The sequence below is a fragment of the Asparagus officinalis genome, chromosome 4, assembly GCF_001876935.1.
Source record: "Asparagus officinalis chromosome 4, Aspof.V1, whole genome shotgun sequence".
In the NCBI taxonomy this organism is placed as follows: domain Eukaryota; kingdom Viridiplantae; phylum Streptophyta; class Magnoliopsida; order Asparagales; family Asparagaceae; genus Asparagus; species Asparagus officinalis.
This window is the reverse complement of record NC_033797.1, coordinates 4,154,186-4,181,375: the sequence shown is the minus strand read 5'-3', so window position 1 is coordinate 4,181,375 and position 27,190 is coordinate 4,154,186. Positions and strand designations below refer to the sequence as shown.

The 27,190-nt window shown below is 41.0% G+C and overlaps 1 protein-coding gene across 1 annotated transcript; it reads right to left on the bottom strand.

The window, feature by feature from the left end:
• Positions 23,182-24,949, bottom strand: LOC109835889. The gene is made up of 3 exons (XM_020403870.1): positions 24,731-24,949; positions 24,111-24,212; positions 23,182-23,470 (listed from the first exon to the last, which is right to left on the bottom strand). The coding sequence occupies exons 1-3, from the start codon at positions 24,821-24,823 to the stop codon at positions 23,354-23,356; spliced, it is 312 nt and encodes a 103-aa protein (XP_020259459.1). The 5' UTR covers positions 24,824-24,949; the 3' UTR covers positions 23,182-23,353.

Here is a 27,190-nt window from a genome sequence, read left to right as displayed (position 1 = left end):
TTGGAGACTTCAGCTATTCCAGAATGCAAATTTGCTTTCATCGCATAGAGAAGGCAATAAAGCGGCGCATTCTCTTGCTAGATTTTGTGTTTTAAATTTTGTATCCTATTCATGGTTAGATGTTGTCCACATGTTATTTACGATGATGTAATTACTTTTGATTGTTAGTTCAATATATTTTAACTTACCATCGGCAAGAAAAAAGTATGTTTAAAAATAAACTGTTGCAAAAAATATTCTAAAGGATGTCATTAATTAGGGAATTAGGGAAAAACACGTTGATCGTATAAGCACTGGACTATCACATTTCCCTATTTCATAACTTAATTTCTTTTATTCTTATATATATATATATATATATATATATATAATATATAATATATATATATATATATATGAAAAATTTTCTATATATATATATATATATATATATATATATATTATATATATATATATTAGGGCTTTTTATTTAGGTCCATTTGTTTACCTAGGCTTTATCTTTAAACCCAAGTATATTTAGTTGTATCTTTAAACCCAACTTTCTTTTTGAATTTATCTTTAAACCCATTCCTTATATAGGGGGGACCACATATGAGAGTATTATATTTTGGAATTGGGTTTAAAGATAAATACAAAATGAAGTTGGGGTTAAAGATACACTAATAATTCTTGGGTTTAAAAATAAAGCTAGGTAAACAAATGGACCTAAAACAAAAAGCCCAATATATATTAGAGAGAGAGAGAGAAAGAGAAAAAATGAGGTATGCTTGGTACACGCACAAATTTTGTGCTTGATAGTGATGTGTCACATCCTCATCCACTCAATACCCATGTGAATGTGGTCCCATATTTAAAATGAGTGGAGGGGGATCGTGACACATCACTACTAAGCACAACTTTTTGTGCTTGGTACCAAGCATACCATATTGCTTCATAATATATATATATATATATATATAATATATATTATATTATGCAGAAATATGGGTATGCTTTGCGTACCAAGCACAAAAAAGTTGTACTTGGTAGTGAGGTGACATAATCTCCTCCACTCATTCAAATCGTTGCATATCCCCATTGCACTTCACAACCCATGTTAATGTGGTTCCCCCATTTAAATGAATGGAGGGGATTGTGCCACCTCACTACTAAGCACAAAATATGTACTTGGTACCAAGCATACTCATATATATAATATATATAATATAATATATATATATATATTATATATATATATATATATATATATATATATATGATATATATATATATATATTATATATATATATATATATGAAAAAAATGAGTATGTTTTGGTACCAAGCACACAAAGTTATGCTTGGTAGTGAGGTGGCATAATCTTTTTCACTCATTCAAATGATTGCATATCCTCATGCACTCCTCAACTCATGTGAATGTGGTCAACATTTGAATGAGTGCCGAGGGATTATGCCTACCTCACTACCAAACACAAAAATTTATGCTAGGTAACCAAGCATATCCAATATTCCTCTTCTCTTCTCTTCTCTCTCTTCTCTCTCTCTCTCTTCTCTCTCTCTCTCTATATATATATATATATATATATATATATATATATATATTATATATATATATATATATATATATATATATATATATATAATATATATATATATATATATATATATACTATATATATATTTATATATCACATACTCGTTTTAAAAGCACGAGTTTGGAAAAATCTTTCGGTAGATAAAAATACCCTTGAAATTCAAATATTATTTCATTAAGTAAGAGTAAGTTGATAAATTGATAAATTCTTATTGGATATACATAGTATGAAGATAATGATACAATTTCAATAGAAATATAAATCTAAATAAAATTATTAAATACCAAATTTATAAATATCTACAAAATAAAGGGCGTATATGCAAAAAATAAATAAATTAATGAGACAAATAATGTTTACCCTAAAGGTCGAACCCGGGAACAACATAGACCAACAAATGTACATAATGTAGATGTGATATTTACAAAATCCACCAAACAAATTAAAGAGATAAAAGTCATTCTCAAAATTATAAAAAAGAAAAATATATATATATATATATATATATCATACTCCCTTTAAAAGCATGAGTTCGGGAAAATCTTTCGGTAGATAAAAATACCCTTGAACAAATATTATTTTATTAAGTAAGAGTAAGTTGATAAATTGATGAATTCTTATTGGATACACATAGTATGAACATAATGATACAATTTAAATTAAAATATAAATCTAAATAAAATTATTAAATACCAAATTTATAAATGTCTACAAAATGAAGGGCGTATATGTAAAAAATAAATAAATTAATGAGACAAATAATGTTTACCCTAAAGGTCGAACCCGGGAACAACGTAGACCAACAAATGTACATAATGTAGATGAGATATTTACAAAATCCAGCAAATAAATTAAAGAGATAAAAGTCATTCTCAAAATTATAAAAAAGAAAAATTAAGAAAAATAAAAAATCATACTCCCTTTAAAAGCATGAGTTCAGGAAAAGTTTTCCATAGTCAAAATTACACTGTACTATTTTAAATATTTAATTTAAATTATAATCGATACTAATCATACTTATATCATATCCTAAAACCCCATGAATTATCTATAGCTCAACAATTTAAATAAGATTAATAAAATATATGAAACATCTCCGTACTATCAGTTTATTACATGAAGTATTACAAAAAAACAAAAAGTTTTAAAAATTAGACAAAATACTCTCAAAAGTTTAAAATTATACAAAATAAAAAGCTGAAAATTTAGAACTTGGCAAAGAAAAGAGTAATGTGTGATATTTTTTCATTAAGATATATAAATATAACTTATAATTTAAGGTTTACTATCACTTTTTAGAATCTGAAAATAGTCAAGTTGATATTGATAAAAAATAGTAATAATAACAGATTAAAAATATCCGGTTAAATAATAAAAAATTTAGAAAATATATGATAGATTAAAAATTAATGTTATTGTATAAATTAAAATAATTGCCTATACTTTTACCAATATGTTAGAACACCAAAAATACATAAGTACCATTAATTGATAGAAGACTAAATCACAAAAAAACTGATAAAAGATTATAATATAATAGCTTAACATTAATTGATTATAATTTATAAATATTGATCTCTAATGGTAATAATATTTATTAGGTAAAAAATTATAAAGATTTATGTATGGAGAACTATTAGAAAATATAGAGATATCCTTCAAAAGAATCAAGCAGTTTTTATTTCAAATGAAATTCGGAACGTCCATGAGTCACTTCAATTAACACTAACATAAGTTATATTTATCAAAAAAACATCGACTGAATACCACCTGAAGAATATATTGAACAACTTTGTGCTCATCAAAGAAACATTCTTTATAGAAGATAAAAGAAAAATTACTATGCTTTGCGTAAGCAAAAAATATAAAATCGGTCTTTTCTTTTTCTTATATAGTATCACGACCCTGTGTGTGACTTTATTTAGGGGTATGACTACTAACGAAGGATCAATTCTTAAAGACACTATCAAAGATAATGATGTAATAGCACTATTAGAATTCAAGATCTCTAAGTATGAAGGTAGTATATTTCATTAGTAAAATTCTTATTAAAGACCACTAAATATAAAATTCACTTTATATCTGTCTTAAATTTATAGAGGAGATATGCATGTCATCATAAATTGTGTCAATAATATATATCAATTCAAAGATACAACTTACTAAAGAAATAAGAGAATAGTAAGTAAACCAAAAAAAACATCCATATAACATCATAAAGAAAAAATATTACATTTTTAAGCTAATATGCAGCGTTCTTTTAGAGTAAACTGCTAAGATAAAAGCATCTCCATTAAGGCTCTTTATAAATGTATACAACCACTATAATATTTGAAAGAGATATGATCTTAGAAAACTTACTCTATAATTAATATAATTAAACTTAAGAATAATTTATCCATATACAGACACACTATCGCACCTTTAAGGCAATGATAACTACTATTTATAATAGAGTTGAGCAGTAATTCTATGTTTACAAAGGCTACAATAAGAACTGGATAAAGATGTTAATAATAAGTGTCGAGATGATAAATGTTGTATAATCGCCGATGATTTAGTACCAAGGTTAAGTAATATCCTTCTTCATGAAATAAATATATCAAAATTAAATATTAATATTATAATCTAAAGCAAATTTACGATGAAAAATTTAATGTATTTAGTTCAGATCCTCATGGAAAATCTTATTGGATGCACAACAGAAGAATTTATTGCTGAGAAAAAAGAAGTAGCTCCTAACCTTATTTAAGTAATAAATTAAAAGCATATATATATATATATGAAATTAATGCTTATTCTTATTAAAATAGGAAAAAAATCAAAGTCCGTATTGTCAGAAGTTTGTGTTGAATATAAGAAATATATTCAACTTCTTTGTGAATTTAGACGAGAAGATAAAAGATGAATGAGCCTAAGGAAAGATAACATGCTCTAGTCTCATATAAAAATCGATGTAGACGATGAAGACACTACTACTCTAGAATTGACTAGGAAAAAGATAAAGATGAAGAATGATTGATCTCGACTCAATAAAAAATAAAATATAAGTAATAAAATATAATGTTTTGTGAATTGTTACAGAATAGTTTGATTTTTTAGTAAAATTAGAAATCTTTAGAAGAGACTTTCATATACTATTTTAGTGCTTTCATATGCATATGTGGATGTTTTTATCATATAAAAGTGTACTAGAGTTAGCATTAATCTTCAGTTTATGATTTTTTCCATTAACCATTTTTTGTCATTTTAGCTCACTTAAATTAATCATCTTGGCTTGTTGGCTTTATTATTCATCTTTCTTTTATAATGTTATTTTTTAAGTGTTTTCACTTTCATAACACTGTACTTCCTCAGGTCAAGCTCGGTTTTATGCCGATCCAAATGAAATAAAAAATTAAATTGGTTTTAGATTATATTTATCTCCTAGCAATTCAACTATCAACATAAAAATCTAAACTGGATATAGCCTATTCAAACAAACATTAAATAAATAAATAATCACAGTGTAATCGATGAATAAATTTTAGTAGAAAATAAACCAAAAATACTTAATCAAAGTGAGCAAAAATTATTATCAAAGAGTAACCGATGAATAAGTTTTAGTAAAAAAATAAACCAAAAGTACCTAATCACAGTATTTAACCACGTGCATTGCACGTGTTGGATGTTTAGCTCATAAAAAGGCAATTTTGATTTTGTGAATAGTCTCACATTAGAAAATGAAAGGAAGTCCAAGAGGTTTTATATTGCTTCATCTCATATTAGGCTTTGAATAGTGTTTTTGGGCTTTATATTTGGGCTTTGCACAACACACGCGCGCGCGCCAAGCCGCACGCACGCACGCGCGCGCCACGCCACATCGCACCGCACACGCTCACGTTTTTTGTTCTTCTGTTTTTTATTTTGCATGTTTTTTGTGTGCATATCGGCTGCGGGATTTTGGGTAACGGTCGAACGTTACAAATCTTGTATTCATTATTTTATTTGTAACGGTTCTTTCCCAACACTATATAAACAGCCGAAGAGCAAGTGGAAAAATACAACAACAAGAACATTTCTTCTCTCTTTTCTTCCAAAGCCTCTTTTCTTATTTGCTACGGTTTATTTGGGCAACCATCTTCGTCTGAGCAGAAGCTTTGCTACTCTCGCCCGAGTTCAGAGGCCGGCCGCTTCCGGGGGCTTTTACCGCTAGGGGAGAGAGGATTGTAGGGTGAAAACTTTGATTTCCCGAAAACAGGGAACTTCGTTTGTATTGATAAGAAAGCTTATTACAAACTAATAATCAAATGTTTACAACAGAAGCAGAGGGAATGCCCTCTTTGTTTAACGTGGGTTCTTCGGTGGCGATAGGACGCTTCGCTCGGTGCTCGTGCCGAGTCTGCTTCCCTTGGACGATCCGATCGAAGTTGCTGCTGGAGCTTCAGTTCTTAAATGAGGGAGCATTTGGCAAAAGTCCAGGTTTAACCTTTTGGAGATTAGCCAGCAGAATATGCAACAGCCAATCCCCCTTTTCATGCTGGCTGAAGATGGGTTTTAAACCAGCCGAATATGCACCAGCCAATCCCCTTTTCATGCTGGCTGAAAATGGGTTTTAACAGGCAAGGGATGGCATGGGCTCTCCCTTGATTCATGGGATTTGACCACTAATAGAGGTGAGGGAGATAGCTTGACTGCTCCTTGAATTATGGGATGTGACCACACGTTGTTCGGAGACGTCCTGCTGTTCATTCGTACCGTCAATGGTCATTCGAAGAGCTGTGCTCTGCATCACGCTACATAGGAGTGGGAAAGCCCCTCCTCGTATGCGTGACAACGGCTGTCAGATGCTTGCGTGGATCTGACCAACCACCGAGCGTTGGCGGCTCTCGTCCCTTCACCTGGACAACTGAGGTGAGCCGCATTTATGAGGGTGCAGGCTGTTTCGGCGCCTGTCCGCTCATTCGTACTGTGGACGGCCATCTGACGGGCCTGGAGTATTGTGCCCTCTCCCTTGATTTGTGGGATAGGCGAGCTTGCAGGCAGGCTGGGTCTGCAGGCGAACTCGGGTGTGCAGGCAGACTTGGGTCTGCAGGCGAGCTTGATCGTGCAGGCGAAATTCGAGCTGCAGGCGAGCTCCTGAGCATGGATCGAAGAATATGCCGTAACTTTCAAACCGTAAGTCGGAATTGGACGAATTATATATGAAAATCGCCTATCTCGACGAGATGGAGCCATCCAAACTGAGCTGAAGGCTTCGGTTCGCTTCCCCCGTTTCGCCAAATTCCTTACGGTTTGGGAGATATCTGCGTTTTCCCCTTTTTCGCTATTTCGGGTGAGGTTTTAGCAGTTTTGTTCTGAACTTCTCTGATAAGGATTTAAAGGCAATTTTTATTGCCTACAAATTTGGGAGTGCAGGCGAATTTCGAGTTGCAGGCGAGCAGGCAGACTTGGGTCTGCAGGCGGATTTGGGACTGCAGGCGAATTTGAGTTGCAGGCGAGCTCCTGAGCATGGATTGAAGAATAGGCCGTAACTTTCAAACCGTGATTTTAAAAAAAGAGGACTTTAGAGACTTTTGGGAGAGGTTTGGAAGCTTGGCATTTCTAAGACTCTTCAATCAGAGGCCTTTTTGCTGCTGGCTTGGTGGGCTTGAGTGGCTAGGCATCTTGAGAGCTTGGTTGGACATTCCTAAACAAAAGCTTGGATTGTTGAAGTGGACTCAATCTGAACTCTTGGATTTGAGACTCTTGGCTCTTTGCAAACTCTTGCATATTAGCTTTTTCTAAGCATTCGGTCTTGATACTCATCAAGCTCGGGTAATCGAACTCAATCACATAAGAGCTTCTACTGCATACTGAAGCTCAACCATAATTTCGATTAGATCGTCGAAGGGAAGCAAACTCGACGTAAGCATTCGAGTGAGGGGTTCTATCGCTACCAAAGACCCCACGTTAAACAAGAAGAGCATTCTCTTCACTTCTGTTGTAATTTGATTTCTTAATTTGTAATAAGCCATTCTTACTAATACAAATCTCCTCTTTTCGGGAATCAATTTTACTCTCACACAAGGTCACTTCGGTATTTAATGTAAAATGATTGGGGGTGTGCGGTGCCGATACGGTCCAATGTATCATAAAGACTATTGGGGGCAGAGGAATAATGTCACCCATAGTGCATTTAATGTCATTTATTGTGAGGTGATTGGTCGCCAGTGCATGGGAGGGGGCTCAAAGTTTGAGGCATTTTGTCGCCTTTCTACTCGTCCTGCGGTCGAGAAGTACCACCTTTTGAGTCGCCTTCGCAAGGTGTCGGTCGATTAGTCAGTTGAGTGGAGTGATTAAGTAGTCGACTTAGCTAAGGATCGATACGAAATGCCTTTTGAGTCGTTGGCACATAACGCCTTTCGAGTCATCAACATGTAACACCTTTTGAGTCGTTCTCACCAGATGTCAGCATGTCGAGTCGACTGTATTGGGCCTTTGGTTACCTTGAAGCGCTGACTCGATTACACGTAATGTGAGACACTTGTCCGTCATTGATTGGAGAATATTTTTCATCACTAAAATGGCTATAACATATTTAGTTTTGGTTTTCTCTATATATTGTTTTCTATTGTTAGAGGAAAAACCAAGGAGAGGAGAGCGCCAATATTCTTATAATCTAGGGTTAGTAGAGTGCGTAGCCCAATTCAATAATATTGTTGAGAGGCGATGGTTTCATAATCTTTGGGAGAAGGTTTCACAATTCTTGTCCGTTCAAAAGATTATAAGGAGATGGCTTTTGAGAGAATATGAGAGTTGTTTGCGTCGAAAGTTGCTATTTTCATTACGGTATTCATTACAACTTTAGTCGTTACAATAAAAACAAAAAGATTGTCTTTTTATAAGACTTTTACACAATGAAAATAAAAAGTTACAACTCTCGTCAAAACAAACGCAGAGATCGTTTATCGATCTTCTGCTTGCGTGGGATCTTTGCCTGTACCGGGGTTTATCCGTGGACCGCCTTAGATCTGGATCCGGTTGATGGAAAATTCGGCAGAGCTTCGCCTTCGCCGAGGAAGTATTTGATTTGAAGCGCTGAGATCGACCAAGCGAAATCAGGGCTCTTCTCGAGATCAAGACCAAGCCTGATCTCAAGGAACGGAGGAAACGGGCTTCGGATCTCTCGAACTCTCCTTCTTTATGCCGAAGAACTCGCCAAGATCTGTCAACCCTCGCTGAAATTCGTGCTCCTTTGACTCCCAGTTGGAGTGTCAGAAGAAGCAGTTTATACTCGTGTACTTGTCGGAGTGTTAAGGGAGCAGTTTAAACTCATGCACCAGTTGGAGTGTCGAAGAACTATCAGAGGTGATTGTTAACGTGATAGCTTTGTAGGCCCGTCGTCCTATTGAAGAGGATCGACGGGAGATTGTCAGAGGTGTAGTGTTAACTTGACAAGATTGTCGCGATTAGAGCGACTATGTGGGCCCGCCGTCCTGTTGAAGAGGATCAACGGGGGAAATTTGGAGGATATGAGGGATCGGTCTCCACTACCAAGGCATCTTGGTCATCATCCCCTCGAAATTCATGCGGGTCTTCGTCACCCATATGCTTGAGCATGCTCTCGACTTGTTCTCCTTGGCGGAGTAAGTCTTTCCATGAGCGAGCTTCAACAGCGCCCATATTGGACAGAACGCTGATGGAGAGATTGTTCCGGCACATCTCGATGAGCGTGGCCTCGGAAACTCGATCGCGGGAATGCAACGATCGGTTTCTGAATCTCTTGACAAAGCTGCTTACAGACTCTGTCTTCCTCTGCTTCACAGTTAGCAGGGTGGCCATAGATACTTCTGTGTCATCATCGAAGAATCTGGCCACGAAGAGCCTTTCCATGTCCTTCCAGCAGGTGATGGACCCAGGCTCCAATCTGCGAAACCATTCAAAAGCGACCCCCTTGAGGGTACCAATGAACAGTCGAGTCATAATGGGATCGTTTCCCACTATGTGTCCAGTTTGCGCCTGGAAGTAGTAGATGTGCTGGGTAGGAGAACCCTTTCCATTGAACTGCAGGAGGTCCAGCGGCTCGAACTTTGCCGGGTAGGAGACCGCATCCCATTCAATTGGATACGGTCTGACAACCCCCAGCTTGTTCGCATGCTTCTGGAGCTTCAAGGCGTCGAGTTGACTTTGGAGATCGTCAAACCTCTTGTCTCTTGGGTTATGGCCCGAAGATGACGCTCCTCTAGATGACTCGGATGAGGAGTGAGAAGGAGTAGGCACCCGCTCTTTGTGCTTCAAGGATTTATGCGAAGCCCGCGAAGTCCTCTCTCTCTTCCTCTTCTTCTCGCTCAGGAGCTGCTCCAACATCTCCTTCAGGGAGTCGATGGTTGCTTGTTGCTCGTCGAGCCTCCTAGACATCTCCTCAGGGATGTCAGTCATGTGCACATTTGTGTGCTTGCCCTGAACTGAGCTTGAAGTCTCCGACATTGCCACTGCTGAGCAATCGTCGTCGTCGTCGTCGTCAGAGACGGACGTCAGACCCGTGCAGGCAAACGAGGTGGCCACCCCCATTTGGGCGTGAGCGTGTTGGCGAGGTTCATGCTGGCGAGGTTCGCCCGTCAGGCGAGATTGGCACAGTGTGCCTGCGCCTGTCTGGCGAGCTGTTGCTTCGCCTTTCTGGCGATCTTGGGCCGTCAGGCGAGCTTGGTGAAGTTCGCTTGTTTGACGAAGCCCTCTTAAACTGCAGAGTTCGCCAGGTGCCCTTGGTTCGCCAAAATTGAACACCTTGCTCACAGAGTGGGACTCGCCTAAACTGCTAGGCTCGCCCGATTTGAGCGGTTCGCCAAAACTGGGAACCTGGCTCAAGAGATTGGGCTTGCCTAAGCCGTTAGGCTCGCCTGATTTGAGCGGTTCGCCGAAGCTGGGAACCTGGCTCAAAGAGATGGGTTCGCCTAAACTGCTAGGCTCGCCCGATTCGAGCGGTTCGCCAAAAATGGGAACCTGGCTCAAGAGGTTGATTCGCCTCAAGCCTGAATAATAATTCAGGCTGTCGTGGGGGATGAGGGATTGCGCCTCGAGACGAGCGAGAGCTTTTCGTCGCCGCTGTTTGGATCTTTTTGAACGAGGAGCGTTCATGTCGACGACGGAGGCGTATTCTGCGTCGACACAAATGGTTGATTCCTCTTGCACAGGGGTCTGCGAGGATCGTTCATCGACCCATTCAGCAGCCCCTAGACCTGCATTCTCGAATCTCGGCTCGGCCTCAACTGGTTCGGGGGGAAAAGAACCCCCTGCCTCGGCTTGGGTAGATCCCTCAGGCTTGGTTGCCTCAGCCTCTTGGGGCTGGGCCACCCGCACGACTCTGCAACCATCGCGAGATGTATTGCTGCGAGAAGAGGACGATTGTAAGTACCCTTCGAATTTGATCACAAGGGACTCAACAGTAGTCCCTGCAGCAACTTCGTCAGACTGCGCCACCACCAATTCATCTGAATGAACGGATTCTCCCACTGTGGTCGCCATCTTCTGTAGGGTGAAAATTTGATTCTTCCGAAGAAAGGAGTTTCGTTTGTATTTATAAGAAAGCTTATTACAAACTAACAAATCAAATGTTTACAACAGAAGCAGAGGGAAGGCCCTCTTTGTTTTGTGTGGGGACTTTAGGTGGCGATAGGATGCCTCGCTCGGTGCTCGTGCCGAGTCTGCTTCCCTTGGACGATCCGATCGAAGTTGATGCCGGAGCCGGAGCTTCGGTTCTCAAATGAGGGAGCCTTTGGCAAAGGTCCAGGTTCAACCTTTGGGAGATTAGCCAGCAGAATATGCAACGGCCAATCCCCCTTCTTCATGCTGCTGAAGATGGGTTTTAACAGGCAAGGGATGGCATGGGCTATCCCTTGATTCATGGGATTTGACCACTAATAGAGGTGAGGGAGATAGCTTGACTGCTCCTTGAATTATGGGATGTGACCACACGTTGTTCGGAGACGTCCTGCTGTTCATTCGTACCGTCAATGGTCATTCGAAGAGCTGTGCTCTGCATCACGCTACATAGGAGTGGGAAAGCCCCTCCTCGTATGCGTGACAACGGCTGTCAGATGCTTGCGTGGATCTGACCAACCACCGAGCGTTGGCGGCTCTCGTCCCTTCACCTGGACAACTGAGGTGAGCCGCATTTATGAGGGTGCAGGCTGTTTCGGCGCCTGTCCGCTCATTCGTACTGTGGACGGCCATCTGACGGGCCTGGAGTATTGTGCCCTCTCCCTTGATTTGTGGGATTTGACCACTGATGTAACTGTTCCCATACTCCAAGTGGGCAGTTGACAGTGAGCTGGCGAGTCTGCAGCTTGGGTCTGCAGGCGAGCTTGCAGGCGAACTGGGTCTGCAGGTGAGTTTGGGACTGCAGGCGGACTTGGGTCTGCAGGCGAGCTAGCAGGCGAACTGGGTTTGCAGGCGAGCTCAGGTGCGCAGGCAGACTTGGGTCTGCAGGCGGATTTGGGACTGCAGGCGAATTTGAGTTGCAGGCGAGCTCCTGAGCATGGATTGAAGAATAGGCCGTAACTTTCAAACCGTAAGTCGGAATTGGACGAATTATATATGAAAATCGCCTATCTCGACGAGATGGAGCCATCCGAACCGAGCCGAAGGCTTCGGTTCGCTTCCTCCGTTTTGCCAAATTCCTTACGGTTTGGGAGATATCTGCGTTTTCCCCTTTTTCTGCTATTTCGGGCGAGGTTTTAGCAGTTTTGTTCTGAACTTCTCTGATAAGGATTTAAAGGCAATTTTTATTGCCTACAAAACCCCCTCCAAAGTTTTCAGACCTGAATCAGGCCGCATGGGGTCTGGAACACTTTGGATATGAAGTCCCGTAAAGTGATCCCTGCTCTTCACTCGCAGCTGATGATCGCCTTCTAGGATTTTGAGCAAACCCTCAGCTATCAACGGACTTGATTTGTCTTTACCAACTGCCGTTTGAGTTGGACTAGCCATGCTCTTGCCCTTAGCATGGTAAGTTGTTGAGGAGTTTCTTTTAGGCTCAATGCTAAAATTTCTCCTCTATCCTTAGCCTTTCGAGGCATTTGGATTAAGAGTGTAGGGAGCAGTTTAGACTCATGCACCAGTTGGAGTATAAGGGGGCAGTTTAGACTCATGCACCAGTCGGAGTATAAGGGGGCAGTTTAAACTCATGCACCAGTTGGAGTGTAAGGGGGAAACTTGTCTTCTCTTAGGGCAAAGATGAAGACGAACCCTGATTTGTCTTCTCTTGGGGCAAAGACGAACCCTGAAATAGCAGCACATCGCATAGTAGGCCACTATCAAACAACAACGCCTTTTATGGGAAAGACGGTGCTGGGAGAATCAAATCGTTCAGGGACGTATGAGTATGACGACTGATCGGACAACGTCATTTGCGGGAATGACGGTGTCGGCTATCAGAGGTAATCGTTAACGTGATAGGAATTGCCGCGATCGGAGCGACTTTGAGGACCTACCATCCTTTTGAAGAGGATTGGTAAGTTGATTTTGTCAGAGGTGTAGTGTTAACATGACAGTGGGAGTTTATTGCGATTTGAGCAACTCTATGGACCTACCATCCTATTGAAGAGGACTGGTAAGTTGATTTGTCAGAGGTAACTGTTAACGTGACAGTGGGGGTCCCGCCATCCTATTGAAGAGGATTGGCGGGGGATTGTGGCTTTGGTCCTAACTATCTGAAGGTTTGACCAAGTGGGAGTTTGATGCAGCCCACCTGAACTGCTAGTCTCGCCTGTTTTGAGCGGTTCGCCATAAATGAAAACCAGGCTCAAGAAGTGGGGCTCACCTAACTGTTAGGCTCGCCTGATTTGAGCGGTTCGCCCGTACTGGGAACCTGGCTCAAGAAGTGGAAGTGTGGGGAATAGTTTAACCTCTTATACCAGTTGGAGGATCAGAAGAAGCAGTTTATACTCGTGTACTTGTCGGAGTGTTAAGGGAGCAGTTTAAACTCATGCACCAGTTGGAGTGTCAGAAGAAGCAGTTTATACTCGTGTACTTGTCGGAGTGTTAAGGGAGCAGTTTAAACTCATGCACCAGTTGGAGTGTCAGAAGAAGCAGTTTATACTCGTGTACTTGTCGGAGTGTTAAGGGAGCAGTTTAAACTCATGCACCAGTTGGAGTGTCGAAGAACTATCAGAGGTGATTGTTAACGTGATAGCTTTGTAGGCCCGTCGTCCTATTGAAGAGGATCGACGGGAGATTGTCAGAGGTGTAGTGTTAACTTGACAAGATTGTCGCGATTAGAGCGACTATGTGGGCCCGCCGTCCTGTTGAAGAGGATCAACGGGGGAAATTTGGAGGATATGAGGGATCGGTCTCCACTACCAAGGCATCTTGGTCATCATCCCCTCGAAATTCATGCGGGTCTTCGTCACCCATATGCTTGAGCATGCTCTCGACTTGTTCTCCTTGGCGGAGTAAGTCTTTCCATGAGCGAGCTTCAACAGCGCCCATATTGGACAGAACGCTGATGGAGAGATTGTTCCGGCACATCTCGATGAGCGTGGCCTCGGAAACTCGATCGCGGGAATGCAACGATCGGTTTCTGAATCTCTTGACAAAGCTGCTTACAGACTCTGTCTTCCTCTGCTTCACAGTTAGCAGGGTGGCCATAGATACTTCTGTGTCATCATCGAAGAATCTGGCCACGAAGAGCCTTTCCATGTCCTTCCAGCAGGTGATGGACCCAGGCTCCAATCTGCGAAACCATTCAAAAGCGACCCCCTTGAGGGTACCAATGAACAGTCGAGTCATAATGGGATCGTTTCCCACTATGTGTCCAGTTTGCGCCTGGAAGTAGTAGATGTGCTGGGTAGGAGAACCCTTTCCATTGAACTGCAGGAGGTCCAGCGGCTCGAACTTTGCCGGGTAGGAGACCGCATCCCATTCAATTGGATACGGTCTGACAACCCCCAGCTTGTTCGCATGCTTCTGGAGCTTCAAGGCGTCGAGTTGACTTTGGAGATCGTCAAACCTCTTGTCTCTTGGGTTATGGCCCGAAGATGACGCTCCTCTAGATGACTCGGATGAGGAGTGAGAAGGAGTAGGCACCCGCTCTTTGTGCTTCAAGGATTTATGCGAAGCCCGCGAAGTCCTCTCTCTCTTCCTCTTCTTCTCGCTCAGGAGCTGCTCCAACATCTCCTTCAGGGAGTCGATGGTTGCTTGTTGCTCGTCGAGCCTCCTAGACATCTCCTCAGGGATGTCAGTCATGTGCACATTTGTGTGCTTGCCCTGAACTGAGCTTGAAGTCTCCGACATTGCCACTGCTGAGCAATCGTCGTCGTCGTCGTCGTCAGAGACGGACGTCAGACCCGTGCAGGCAAACGAGGTGGCCACCCCCATTTGGGCGTGAGCGTGTTGGCGAGGTTCATGCTGGCGAGGTTCGCCCGTCAGGCGAGATTGGCACAGTGTGCCTGCGCCTGTCTGGCGAGCTGTTGCTTCGCCTTTCTGGCGATCTTGGGCCGTCAGGCGAGCTTGGTGAAGTTCGCTTGTTTGACGAAGCCCTCTTAAACTGCAGAGTTCGCCAGGTGCCCTTGGTTCGCCAAAATTGAGCACCTTGCTCACAGAGTGGGGCTCGCCTAAACTGCTAAGCTCGCCCGATTTGAGCGGTTCGCCAAAAATGGAAACCTGGCTCAAGAGGTTGGGCTCGCCTAAACTGCTAGGCTTGCCCGATTTGAGCGGTTTGCCAAAATCGGGAACCTGGCTCAAAGAGATGGGCTCGCCTAAACTGCTAGGCTCGCCTGATTTGAGCGGTTCGCCAAAAATGGGAACCTGGCACAAAAGGTTGATTCCCCCAAGCTTGAATAATAATTCAGGCTGTCGTGGGGGATGAGGGATTGCGCCTCGAGACGAGCGAGAGCTTTTCGTCGCCGCTGTTTGGATCTTTTTGAACGAGGAGCGTTCATGTCGACGACGGAGGCGTATTCTGCGTCGACACAAATGGTTGATTCCTCTTGCACAGGGGTCTGCGAGGATCGTTCATCGACCCATTCAGCAGCCCCTAGACCTGCATTCTCGAATCTCGGCTCGGCCTCAACTGGTTCGGGGGGAAAAGAACCCCCTGCCTCGGCTTGGGTAGATCCCTCAGGCTTGGTTGCCTCAGCCTCTTGGGGCTGGGCCACCCGCACGACTCTGCAACCATCGCGAGATGTATTGCTGCGAGAAGAGGACGATTGTAAGTACCCTTCGAATTTGATCACAAGGGACTCAACAGTAGTCCCTGCAGCAACTTCGTCAGACTGCGCCACCACCAATTCATCTGAATGAACGGATTCTCCCACTGTGGTCGCCATCTTCTGTAGGGTGAAAATTTGATTCTTCCGAAGAAAGGAGTTTCGTTTGTATTTATAAGAAAGCTTATTACAAACTAACAAATCAAATGTTTACAACAGAAGCAGAGGGAAGGCCCTCTTTGTTTTGTGTGGGGACTTTAGGTGGCGATAGGATGCCTCGCTCGGTGCTCGTGCCGAGTCTGCTTCCCTTGGACGATCCGATCGAAGTTGCTGCCGGAGCTTCGGTTCTCAAATGAGGGAGCCTTTGGCAAAGGTCCAGGTTCAACCTTTGGGAGATTAGCCAGCAGAATATGCAACGGCCAATCCCCCTTCTTCATGCTGCTGAAGATGGGTTTTAACAGGCAAGGGATGGCATGGGCTATCCCTTGATTCATGGGATTTGACCACTAATAGAGGTGAGGGAGATAGCTTGACTGCTCCTTGAATTATGGGATGTGACCACACGTTGTTCGGAGACGTCCTGCTGTTCATTCGTACCGTCAATGGTCATTCGAAGAGCTGTGCTCTGCATCACGCTACATAGGAGTGGGAAAGCCCCTCCTCGTATGCGTGACAACGGCTGTCAGATGCTTGCGTGGATCTGACCAACCACCGAGCGTTGGCGGCTCTCGTCCCTTCACCTGGACAACTGAGGTGAGCCGCATTTATGAGGGTGCAGGCTGTTTCGGCGCCTGTCCGCTCATTCGTACTGTGGACGGCCATCTGACGGGCCTGGAGTATTGTGCCCTCTCCCTTGATTTGTGGGATTTGACCACTGATGTAACTGTTCCCATACTCCAAGTGGGCAGTTGACAGTGAGCTGGCGAGTCTGCAGCTTGGGTCTGCAGGCGAGCTTGCAGGCGAACTGGGTCTGCAGGTGAGTTTGGGACTGCAGGCGGACTTGGGTCTGCAGGCGAGCTAGCAGGCGAACTGGGTTTGCAGGCGAGCTCAGGTGCGCAGGCAGACTTGGGTCTGCAGGCGGATTTGGGACTGCAGGCGAATTTCGAGTTGCAGGCGAGCAGGCAGACTTGGGTCTGCAGGCGGATTTGGGACTGCAGGCGAATTTGAGTTGCAGGCGAGCTCCTGAGCATGGATTGAAGAATAGGCCGTAACTTTCAAACCGTAAGTCGGAATTGGACGAATTATATATGAAAATCACCTATCTCGACGAGATGGAGCCATCCGAACCAAGCCGAAGGCTTCGGTTCGCTTCCTCCGTTTTGCCAAATTCCTTACGGTTTGGGAGATATCTGCGTTTTCCCCTTTTTCGCTATTTCGGGTGAGGTTTTAGCAGTTTTGTTCTGAACTTATCTGATAAGGATTTAAAGGCGATTTTTATTGCCTACAAGGATCAACTGCGCCAGGGCGATTGGCGGGTCCTCAATCTTCTAGGGCAGTGATTACACGACTGCTCCTGTCAGGCCTGTTTTTCTGATCTAAAAGATTTTATTTTGGGTTTAATTTTATGCTATAATCTTAATTAGTTGATAATTCACAACAATCTAGAAGATTGATTACAAATTTTGCTGTTAATTTAGATTTTAAATTAATTATTTTAATTAGTTCTTATTTCTCTGTTAATTTCACATAAAAAAATTAATTTTCATTAAAAAAAAGTGTTTACATATTACTTCTAAGAAACAAAATCCTTAAGTGAACCGGTTTAAGTTTTCTTGGATTACTTGGTGTCTAAGTCAAGGTTTAAGGGTTACGTAACGCGCTCTGCAAGAAACGAGATACTTAATCGATTATTGATCAACCTCTAGTACTATCCTTACTTGGATAACTACCCGGGTAAAACTTTAATCTTTTCACTATAGGAGTTTGGCTTAGGAGTCTTTTCTTTTTCTCTGGTCTAGTGGTATTGACAAATTTTTTTTTATCATATTAGATACCAAATACCTAGACTAGTAAACTTAAATTGGACTTATGGCTAAACCTGATCTTTCCAAAAGTGTCAAACCTGAAAAGTTCACCGGAGTTAATTATAAACGGTGGGCTAATCAGATGCGATACTGCCTTACCACATTAGGTCTTTTATCTGCTATTGACATACCCGAGTCTTCAACTAGCGGCTCTCAACCTTTGACTCCTGATCCTGAACAACCTGCTCCTTCCACTTCTGGCTCTGACGCTAGCTCCTTTTCTAGCTCTATGAAACCAGAAGATATCAACTATCATTGTTGTCATAGGATTCTTAGTGCACTAGCAGACAACCTCTATGACATTTATTATGAGTTCAAAAGTGCTAAGGACCTATGGAATGCTCTTGAAGCAGAATATGGCTATGATAATGCCGGAATTCTGCGTTTCACCTCCTCCTCCTTCAATAAATTCATGATGGTTGATGACAAACCCATTAATGAACAAATTCATGAATTTCAAGATTTCCTCCGTCACCTCCAATCTAAAGGAAACACATTTACTGATGATTATAAAATTTTCTGTCTGATTGATAAACTCCCTCCATCCTGGTCTAAATTTGCTAGAGATCTCCGACACAAGCAAGGAGATCTAACCTTAACTGAAGCCCTCAAGGCTATTCGTATTGAAGACCAGCATAGGCAAAATTCCAAGACCAAGTCTAAATCAAAAGCTAAAGTAAACTTGGTAGAGGATAAGGCTAAGTCTAGGAATTTCAAACCCAAAGGGAAGAAATTCAAGAAAAACCAACAATCCTTCAACAAATCCTTTTCTAAATCCAATTCCAACTCTTCCAGCCATAAGTCTGATGGAAAGTTCTATTATGTCTGTGGTAAAACCAACCACCTTGCTCCCAACTGTTTCTTTCGGAAGAAGGAACCGGCTAAACCTGCTCCTAAAGGAAACGGATCCAACAAGGTTAATATGATTGAAGAAAATCCAACTTTCTTCAGGTTAGCCTCTTCATCCTATCTTGTCAACTCCCTTACTTCTTCCACTGATTGGTATTTGGATTCCGGAGCTAATATTCATGTTTGCAATGATCTCTCTTGGTTTTCAAATTACCAGGAATCACGTAAAGGAAGCATAAGCTTAGCAGATGACTCCACCAAACAAATAATAGGAAGTGGATGTATAGAGCTCACCATGACCTCTGGGAAAGCTCTGAATCTGCAAGATGTTTATCATGTTTCTTCTCTCCATCGCAATTTGATCAGTGAATCTCTTCTCCTTAGAGCTGGCTATAGGATTGTAAAAGAATCCAATAAATTTGTGATCACAAGGGACAATGTTTTCATAGAAAAAGGTTTTACTTATAATGGCCTTTTCAAACTCAATGTAATCAATTCCAGTTCTAATAAAATTTCTGAGTCTTCTGTTGTTCAAATTGTTGAATCTTGTGATGTCTGGTATGGACGTCTTGGACATGTCAATTTTCAAACTTTACAGAAAATGATCAAATTAAATCTTATTCCTAAATCCTCTTTTGACCTCTCATCCAAATGTGAGATTTGTGTTCAAGGGAAACACACTAAAAAACCCTTCAAGTCTATAACTAGAAACTCTGAACCCCTCGAATTAATTCATAGTGATGTGTGTGACTCGAACCGAGTTCTCACCCGAGGGGTAGGAGATACTTTGTGACTTTTATAGACGATCACTCCAGATATTGTTACACCTATCTTCTCAGAACTAAAGATGAAGTCTTAGATAGGTTTAAGGTGTACAAAGCTAAATCTGATAACTAACTTGATAGGAAGATCAAGATCCTAAGATCTGATCGTGGGGGGGGTATACCTCAAATGATATGATTGAATATTGCCAAGAACACGGTATTATTCATGAGGTTACTGCTCCCTATACACCACAATCTAACGGGGTAGCTGAACGAAAGAACAAAACTCTAATGGACATGGTAAACTGTATGTTACTCAGTTCAGGAGCACCTGAAAATCTCTGGGGTGAAGCTCTTCTTTCTGCTTGTTTCATTTTTAATAGGATTCCCCAGAAACATTCTGATACAACTCCTTATGAATGTTGGAAGGGGAGATCTCCTAATCTGAACTTCTTCCGGGTTTGGGGTTGCTTGGCAAAGGTAGCTATTCCCGAACCTAAGAAGAGGAAACTTGGTTCCAAAACTGTTGATGCTGCTTACATTGGATATGCACTAGATAGCAATGTTAATAGATTTCTAGTCATTAACTCTAAAATCAGTGACATATCCAACAACACTATCATTGAAGCTAGAGATGCAGTCTTTTTTTGAAAATATCTTTCCTTTCAAATCCAAAATCTCAGAAAATCCTAGAACATCTATTCCTTCTGATCTACCATCATCTAGTTCTTCCCAGCCTTTTGACATTGAGCCTCGAAAAAGCAAAAGAGGTAGAATTCAAAAGGATTTTGGAGAAGACTTCTTTACCTTTCTTGTTGAAGGTGATCCAAGCTCATTCCAAGAAGCAATGGATTCACCTGAATCTCCTTTCTGGAAAGAAGCCATTGATAATGAGATTATATCTATCATGGAAAACCATACTTGGATACTCGCTGACTTACCTCCAGGCTGTAAACCTATTGGTTGTAAGTGGATATTCAAGAAGAAACTTAGAGCTGATGGTTCCATAGATAAATTTAAAGCTAGATTAGTAGCTAAGGGCTATATTCAGTAAAATGGCATTGATTATTTTGATACTTATTCCCCTGTAGCCCGAATTTCCACTATCAGAGTATTATTAGCCTTTGCTGCTATCCATAAGCTAATCATACATCAGATGGATGTCAAGACTGCTTTCCTGAATGGTGATTTAGATGAAGAGATTTATATGAACCAACCTGAAGGCTTCATTGTCAAGGGTCAGGAAAACAAAGTCTGCAAACTTGTTAAATCTCTGTATGGTCTTAAACAAGCTTCTAAACAATGGCACCAGAAATTTGACAAAGTCATTGCACAATATGAATTCACTGTGAATGAACACGACAAATGTGTTTATTCAAAGGTGATAAACAATGACTATGTCATTCTCTGTCTCTATGTTGATGATATCCTTATCTTTGGAACTTCTCTTGAATTAATCTCAAAAGTTAAGGATTATCTATCTAAGAACTTTGACATGAAAGACTTAGGTCTTGCATATATGATACTTGGAATGAAAATCACTAGAGACACTAGAGGAATATCTTTGAGTCTTTCTCACAGTATTGAGAAAATGCTAATCAAATTCAACTATCATGACTCTAAACCTATTTCCATACCTTATGATTCTTCTATATCCTTGAAGAAGAATGAAGGTGAACCTGTTTCCCAACTGAAGTATTCTCAAATGATTAGATCTCTTCTATACATATCTAACCGGACCAGACCCGATATAGCTTATGTTGTAGGGAGACTGAGCCGGTATACCAGTAACCCTAATCTAGATCACTGGTCTACCTTAGAAAGAATATTCAAATACTTGAAAGGCACAGTTGATTATTGCTTGACTTACACTGGATACCCTGATGCTATGGAAGGGTATAGTGACGCCAATTGGGTCACAGATTCCAACAGTGCAAAATCCACATCTGGTTATGTATTTCTTTTTGGTGGTGCTGTTGTATCCTAAAAATCATGTAAGCAAACTGTAATTGCCAGGAACACTATGGAATCTGAACTGATTGCTCTTGATACCACTTGCACAGAAGCAGAATGGTTAAAAGATCTACTTTCTGAACTTCCTTTGGTCCCTAAACCCTTTCCTCCTATTTCCATTCATTCTGATTCTAGATCTACCATAGAGCTTCTAAAGCAAGTGCATGTAAATCAAAAACTCAACAGACATATTCAAATAAGATATAAATCTGTACAACGCCTGATAGACAAAGTTGTGATCTTAGACTTTGTAAAGTCTGAGAAAAATCTAGCTGACCCTTTGACTAAGGGATTATCCAGGAGTGTGATTCTGGATTCATCGAGGGAGATGGGTTTAAGCCCATAAGAGAGGTCACTGACAGTGGGAACCCAACCCTTATTTGGAGACTTAGTCCTAATGTCGGCTCAATGTGGTAGAAACAAGCTGGACTAGTGACACTCGTGTGGAGCATCTACCCAGATATATTCATATATCACTATGTAGCTTGTGCTACTACCCCTTCTCTATGATGACGATGCTCTTATGATACAGCTGGCTAGGCTGAGTTTTACTCTTAATAAGTCCAATGTGTGTATTATGGGGGATATTAAATAAACAGCTGTAGTACCCTTTGAGGACTTACCTACGTGAGAGGAACCGTGATGGTCGCGGTTGGAGGGGCAGGGCTGACCCTAGAAACTCTCATGAGTCGGTTACTGTGAGCATGGTCTTTAACGCTCAACCCGTTTTGCTCAATAGACGAAGACGTATTGTGTGTGTTTTTGTCAATACCTGATTCAATGGGCCTAATTCAAGGCCTAGTCCATTATGTCCCTCAGGTGGCGATAAACTCACAAAGGAAAGGTTCAAAGCTAGAAGTCACCTCTCCCGAATTCACGATACGAAAGGTTGCCCAACCTATTTTCTTGTGATTTATTGATTTATCTATTGATTTTTATTTTCAGTCAATATTGCCTTTTGGGGGGGACTGTTGGATGTTTAGCTCATAAAAAGGCAATTTTGCCTTTGTGAATAGTCCCACGTTGAAAAATAAAAGGAAGTCCAAGAGGTTTATATTGCTTCATCTCATATTGGGCTTTGAATAGTGTTTTTGGGCTTTATATTTAGGCTTTGCACAACACACACGCGCGCACGCGCGCACGTCACACCGCGCCTCGCCACGCCGCACGCACGCGCGCGCCACGCTGCACCGCACACGCTCACGTTTTTTGTTCTTCTGTTTTTTATTTTGCACATTTTTTGTGTGCATAACGGCTGCGGGATTTTGGGTAACGGTCGAACGTTACAAATCTTGTATTCATTATTTGATTTGTAACGGTTCTTTCCCAACACTATATAAACAGCCGAAGAGCAAGTGGAAAAATACAACAACAAGAACATTTCTTCTCTCTTTTCTTCCAAAGCCTCTTTTCTTATTTGCTACGGTTTATTTGGGCAACCATCTTCGTCTGAGCAGAAGCTCTGCTACTCTCGCCCGAGTTCAGAGGCCGACCGCTTCCGGGGGCTTTTACCGCTAGGGGGGAGAGGATCAACTACGCCAGGACGATAGGCGGGTCCTCAATCTTCTAGGGCAGTGATTACACGACTGCTGTCGTCAGGCCTGTTTTTTCTGATCTAAAAGATTTTATTTTGGGTTTAATTTTATGCTATAATCTTAATTAGTAACTCTTGTACAATCTACATGTTGTGCGTGATGAAAAGTCTCCAGCCAAACGACTAGAGACTACAAATAAGTCACTGTTTTTAAGTTATCCAATCAAACTGGAATGTATAGGTAAACGAGAAATAATTTTTTTTTTAAATAACTGTTCTAGGACAATTTAGTACTTAGTCACTGAAAAAAGATATCGTCACTCCAATGAAGCATACATTTATGAAGGTTCTCAAACAAACTAATTAATGAAGAGAGAATGCAATATTATATCCTTGAGCTCGATCACTTCTCATTTGGTATTCTTAGCAGAGCTCAATGCATCTTGGGCTCTCTCCTTCACTTTCCCTCCAATCTCTTGCGCCGTCGCCACTGCCTTTGGAGCATTATCAAAAGCCTTATCTATCACCTGATCATGATATGCAACATGAAGATACTATCATGAGCTTTGCTACAGGGACTCAAAATATGGGACCAACAGGGGGATAGGTGAAGTGTCCCCCTCCTATTGCATAATGTGATGGTCATCATTAATGATGGCCAGCTCATTATGCAATAGGAGAGGGACACCTCACATGTTCCCTCTGTTGGTGCCATATTTTGTGTTCTTGGGGATTTTTTCTTTGAGATAATAATTAACTTGTGTCATAAGTGATAAATTAATATATGAGTTGAACCTTTGGTATTCTATTATTTATTGTTTGAGGCAACTGTTTAGACATTATACATGATGTTGCTCATTCTCATGACTAAACAAATGACACCCCTAGAATTTGAAGTATTGTCTCATTTATCATTTTCCATAATATTTAAGATAAATCTATGCTAGCTTCTTGAAAAAACTTTGCGTCTTGAATTAATATCAAGAGGAAGAGGGCCAAAAAAATTAACAAATTAATAGTCTTCTGTAAAATACTATATGAATGTCATGATTCAAGGAGGTCACTATCATCTATTATTCTCTTGAGACTTTCTGCAGTGTAGAATGATAATACGTTTCATATTTTTCTAATTTAATATGAAAATTGAATAAAATAAAGATCAAATACCTTATCAGCTGCATCGTTGACTTTCTCTCTAACATCCTTTGCGGTCTTCTTCACCTCTGTGCATGCCTCTTTTATTGACTGGTGAGCTTCATTTTCAGCCTTCTACTTTTTTTCCCCACCGTTTCACAAAGGAAAAATATAATTAAGCGCTCGTCTCATAATGCGTAATACTTGAAAAACCTTAATTCTTTAAATAAATAAAAAACAGAATCCTCTAATTGAGGGCACATTGCTAGATAGACCCCCTTGGTATAGCCCGATTACGGATAGATAACATGTAGTTTTATTTATGCGAATAGAGCTATGATCGCATGTAGTTTTATTTATATGGATACATCGTAGTTTCTTTTCTTAAACTTTTGTTTAAGAAATTAATTGTTCAGCTATTTTCCAAATTTTCTAATCAAATGTTTACGGCCAATAAAGCATGGCTAATTTGGACAAGCATTATTGTAGTTATTGCTTACAATTAATATGACGACGACGACGACGACCACAAACGAAGAAAAAATAATTTATTTTTGAAACTCTATTTACAAAGAGAACAGACGTATAAGATTCAATGATGAAACAGAACGCATGAAGATTTTTTTTTTTTTTTCCTTTTCAAATTTAATTACCTGCAGAGGCCTTGTAGCAGCAAAGGACATAGCCCTTTGTCCCATGAACTGCCTCAACCAGGGCATGCCACGTGTAAGACCCGTAGATGCCATTAATGTCTCTTTAATATTCTTTGTAAATGAGAACTAGTTGGAAGAATTAAGGACGAAGAAGAAGAAGATGATGATGAACTGCTAATTAAAAGTGAATCCTATTGACCACGGTAATAAACTAATGTTAGCCATTATTACATCATGAAGAGGAATAGTAACAAGTGGCAATTTGGGAATATTTGTCGGTTGCTTTAGGTTGAGGAAACGCGCATATTTTGGCTAGTCTTTCGGGGCCTTAGACTTGTTCATTTTTTTCCAAATTGATTATGACCCAAATTCAACGTTAATTACTAACTCCATAAATCTCGTCATGTGATCTTTAATTTGGAAGTTAATAATTGTATTCATTCCCAAGGTGAGCTTTGCTATGGGGACCCAAAATATGGGACCAATAGGAGGGACAAGTGAGGTGCCCACCTCCTATTGGATAATGAGTTGACCATCATTAATGATGGCCAACTCATTATCCAATAGGAGGGGGACACCTCACTTGTCCCCTCTATTGGTCCCATATTTTGGGTCCTTGAGGAATTTTTTAACTTTTTAGGGGTTATTAGAGCATCTCCAATAGCTTCCTCATTTCCCACTTTTGTAGAATATAGTTAGTTTTTGAAAAAATTGTTTCAAGGCCCCAATTGGAAAAACAATGTGCGACAGCCCCCTGTACTTTTAATGTTTGGTATAAACCCAAAATACACTCCAAAACTTCATTTTAGCCCCTCCAGCTCACTCAAAACTCAGAATCCTGAATCTACCCTTCCTGCCCACTCTGCTACAGCGTCCGTGCGTTGGTAACGGTGCCGCCCACTCCGCTACTATCGAGGCGCTCTCTCTCTCTCTCCTCTCTCCCTCCCAGCACTCTGTCTCTGGCTTTCTCTCCGGCGAAAAACCAAAATCCGCTTCTAGGGTTAGGTCGAAACCATATCGCAGATGGAGAAAAAATCGGCGAACGAGTTCGAAGTTGTTCACCATCCTCCGCCGCCGCTGCAACGTCAGGAACATGCACCAATGAACGACGAGCGAGAAGACTCGCCGTCGCCTTCCAAGACCGACGAAGATCCTCCCTCACCTTCCAAGACCGACGAAGACCCCCCTTTGCAATCTAAGACCGACCGTGGCACCGATTCTCTCACATCCTCCCCTGCCTCCAAGTCGTCGTCCACTCATTCTCGATCATCAGGGAATGGCAGCACCGATGAAGCCACCCAAACGTTGTTGAGTTTCCAGATGGGTGTAAGGAGAAAAAGAAAAATTACAAGTTCACTAAACGCACCACAGAAATCCATAAAGAAGTAAGATAATGTTATATGTTATATTTTCCAATTTACATAGATGTTAAGGGATTGAAGTTGAATTGTGAACTATATGCCTGGACATTGGTTGAAGGACATGTTAGCTGATACCTTAATGTTAAATGTGAACTATATACCTCTTATTAATGTTAAGTTTGGCTGTTAAGTGTTAAGGTTTATAGCGTAACTGTTACAGTTCATTGTTGCATGTTAACTATTGGATGTTGGATGTCAAGTGTTGTTGATGTTAAATGTTTAATTATAATACAGGAAAAAGTCAGGTGCTGCTAAAATTAGACCCACTGCAAGTTTCTCCGCATATTGTAAATTTATGAAAGTCCTCGAACCGAGAATGCGGCAGTGTCATTGGGATGCATACCAAGGGTGTACATTCCAGCATTATGTAAAGTTTGGCCCCCCAGCAAAAGATCGACCCACGCTGGAACTTGTATTGAGACACTATAAGGGTAATGAAGTGGCGTTTTCTCTGCCCGATGCCGAAAGTGGGAGAGAAAAGGTTGTTAATTTTGATATGGACTGGGTGCATGAACATACGGGTTTCCCAATTAATGGGGAAATAATTTACAATAATAGAGATCCTTTCCCTAGGCTTTGGGTGGAGTATTTTGATGAACATTTTACTAGAACCACAAAGAAATTAACGAAGAATATGTGGCGATATGTGGAAGAGCTACTGCAATCTCTTGTTGAATCAAGAAAGAAGAAGGATATTGAAGATTTTGTGTTACTGCAGATACTTTATCAATGTTCAATGATGTGGTGCCCTAGCAGTGTCCAAGGCATCCCAAGGCTCTTGTTCAAATATATTGATTCAATTGAAAGAGTGAGGAATGTGGCCTGGGGAAAATACATCTATGATCAGACGAAGAAAGGAATTAAGATTGCCAGGGAAGGTATGCACAGGTCAGGAGTAAGCTATGTACCTGGATGCATGCCTTTGATCCCTGTAAGTTGGATTAACCTGTGCATGTGAACGCTTGCTTGTATTCTGTCAACTTACGTCAAGAAACCATTAAGGCTTACTGGTTCATGTTAACTATTCTAAGGATCTAGT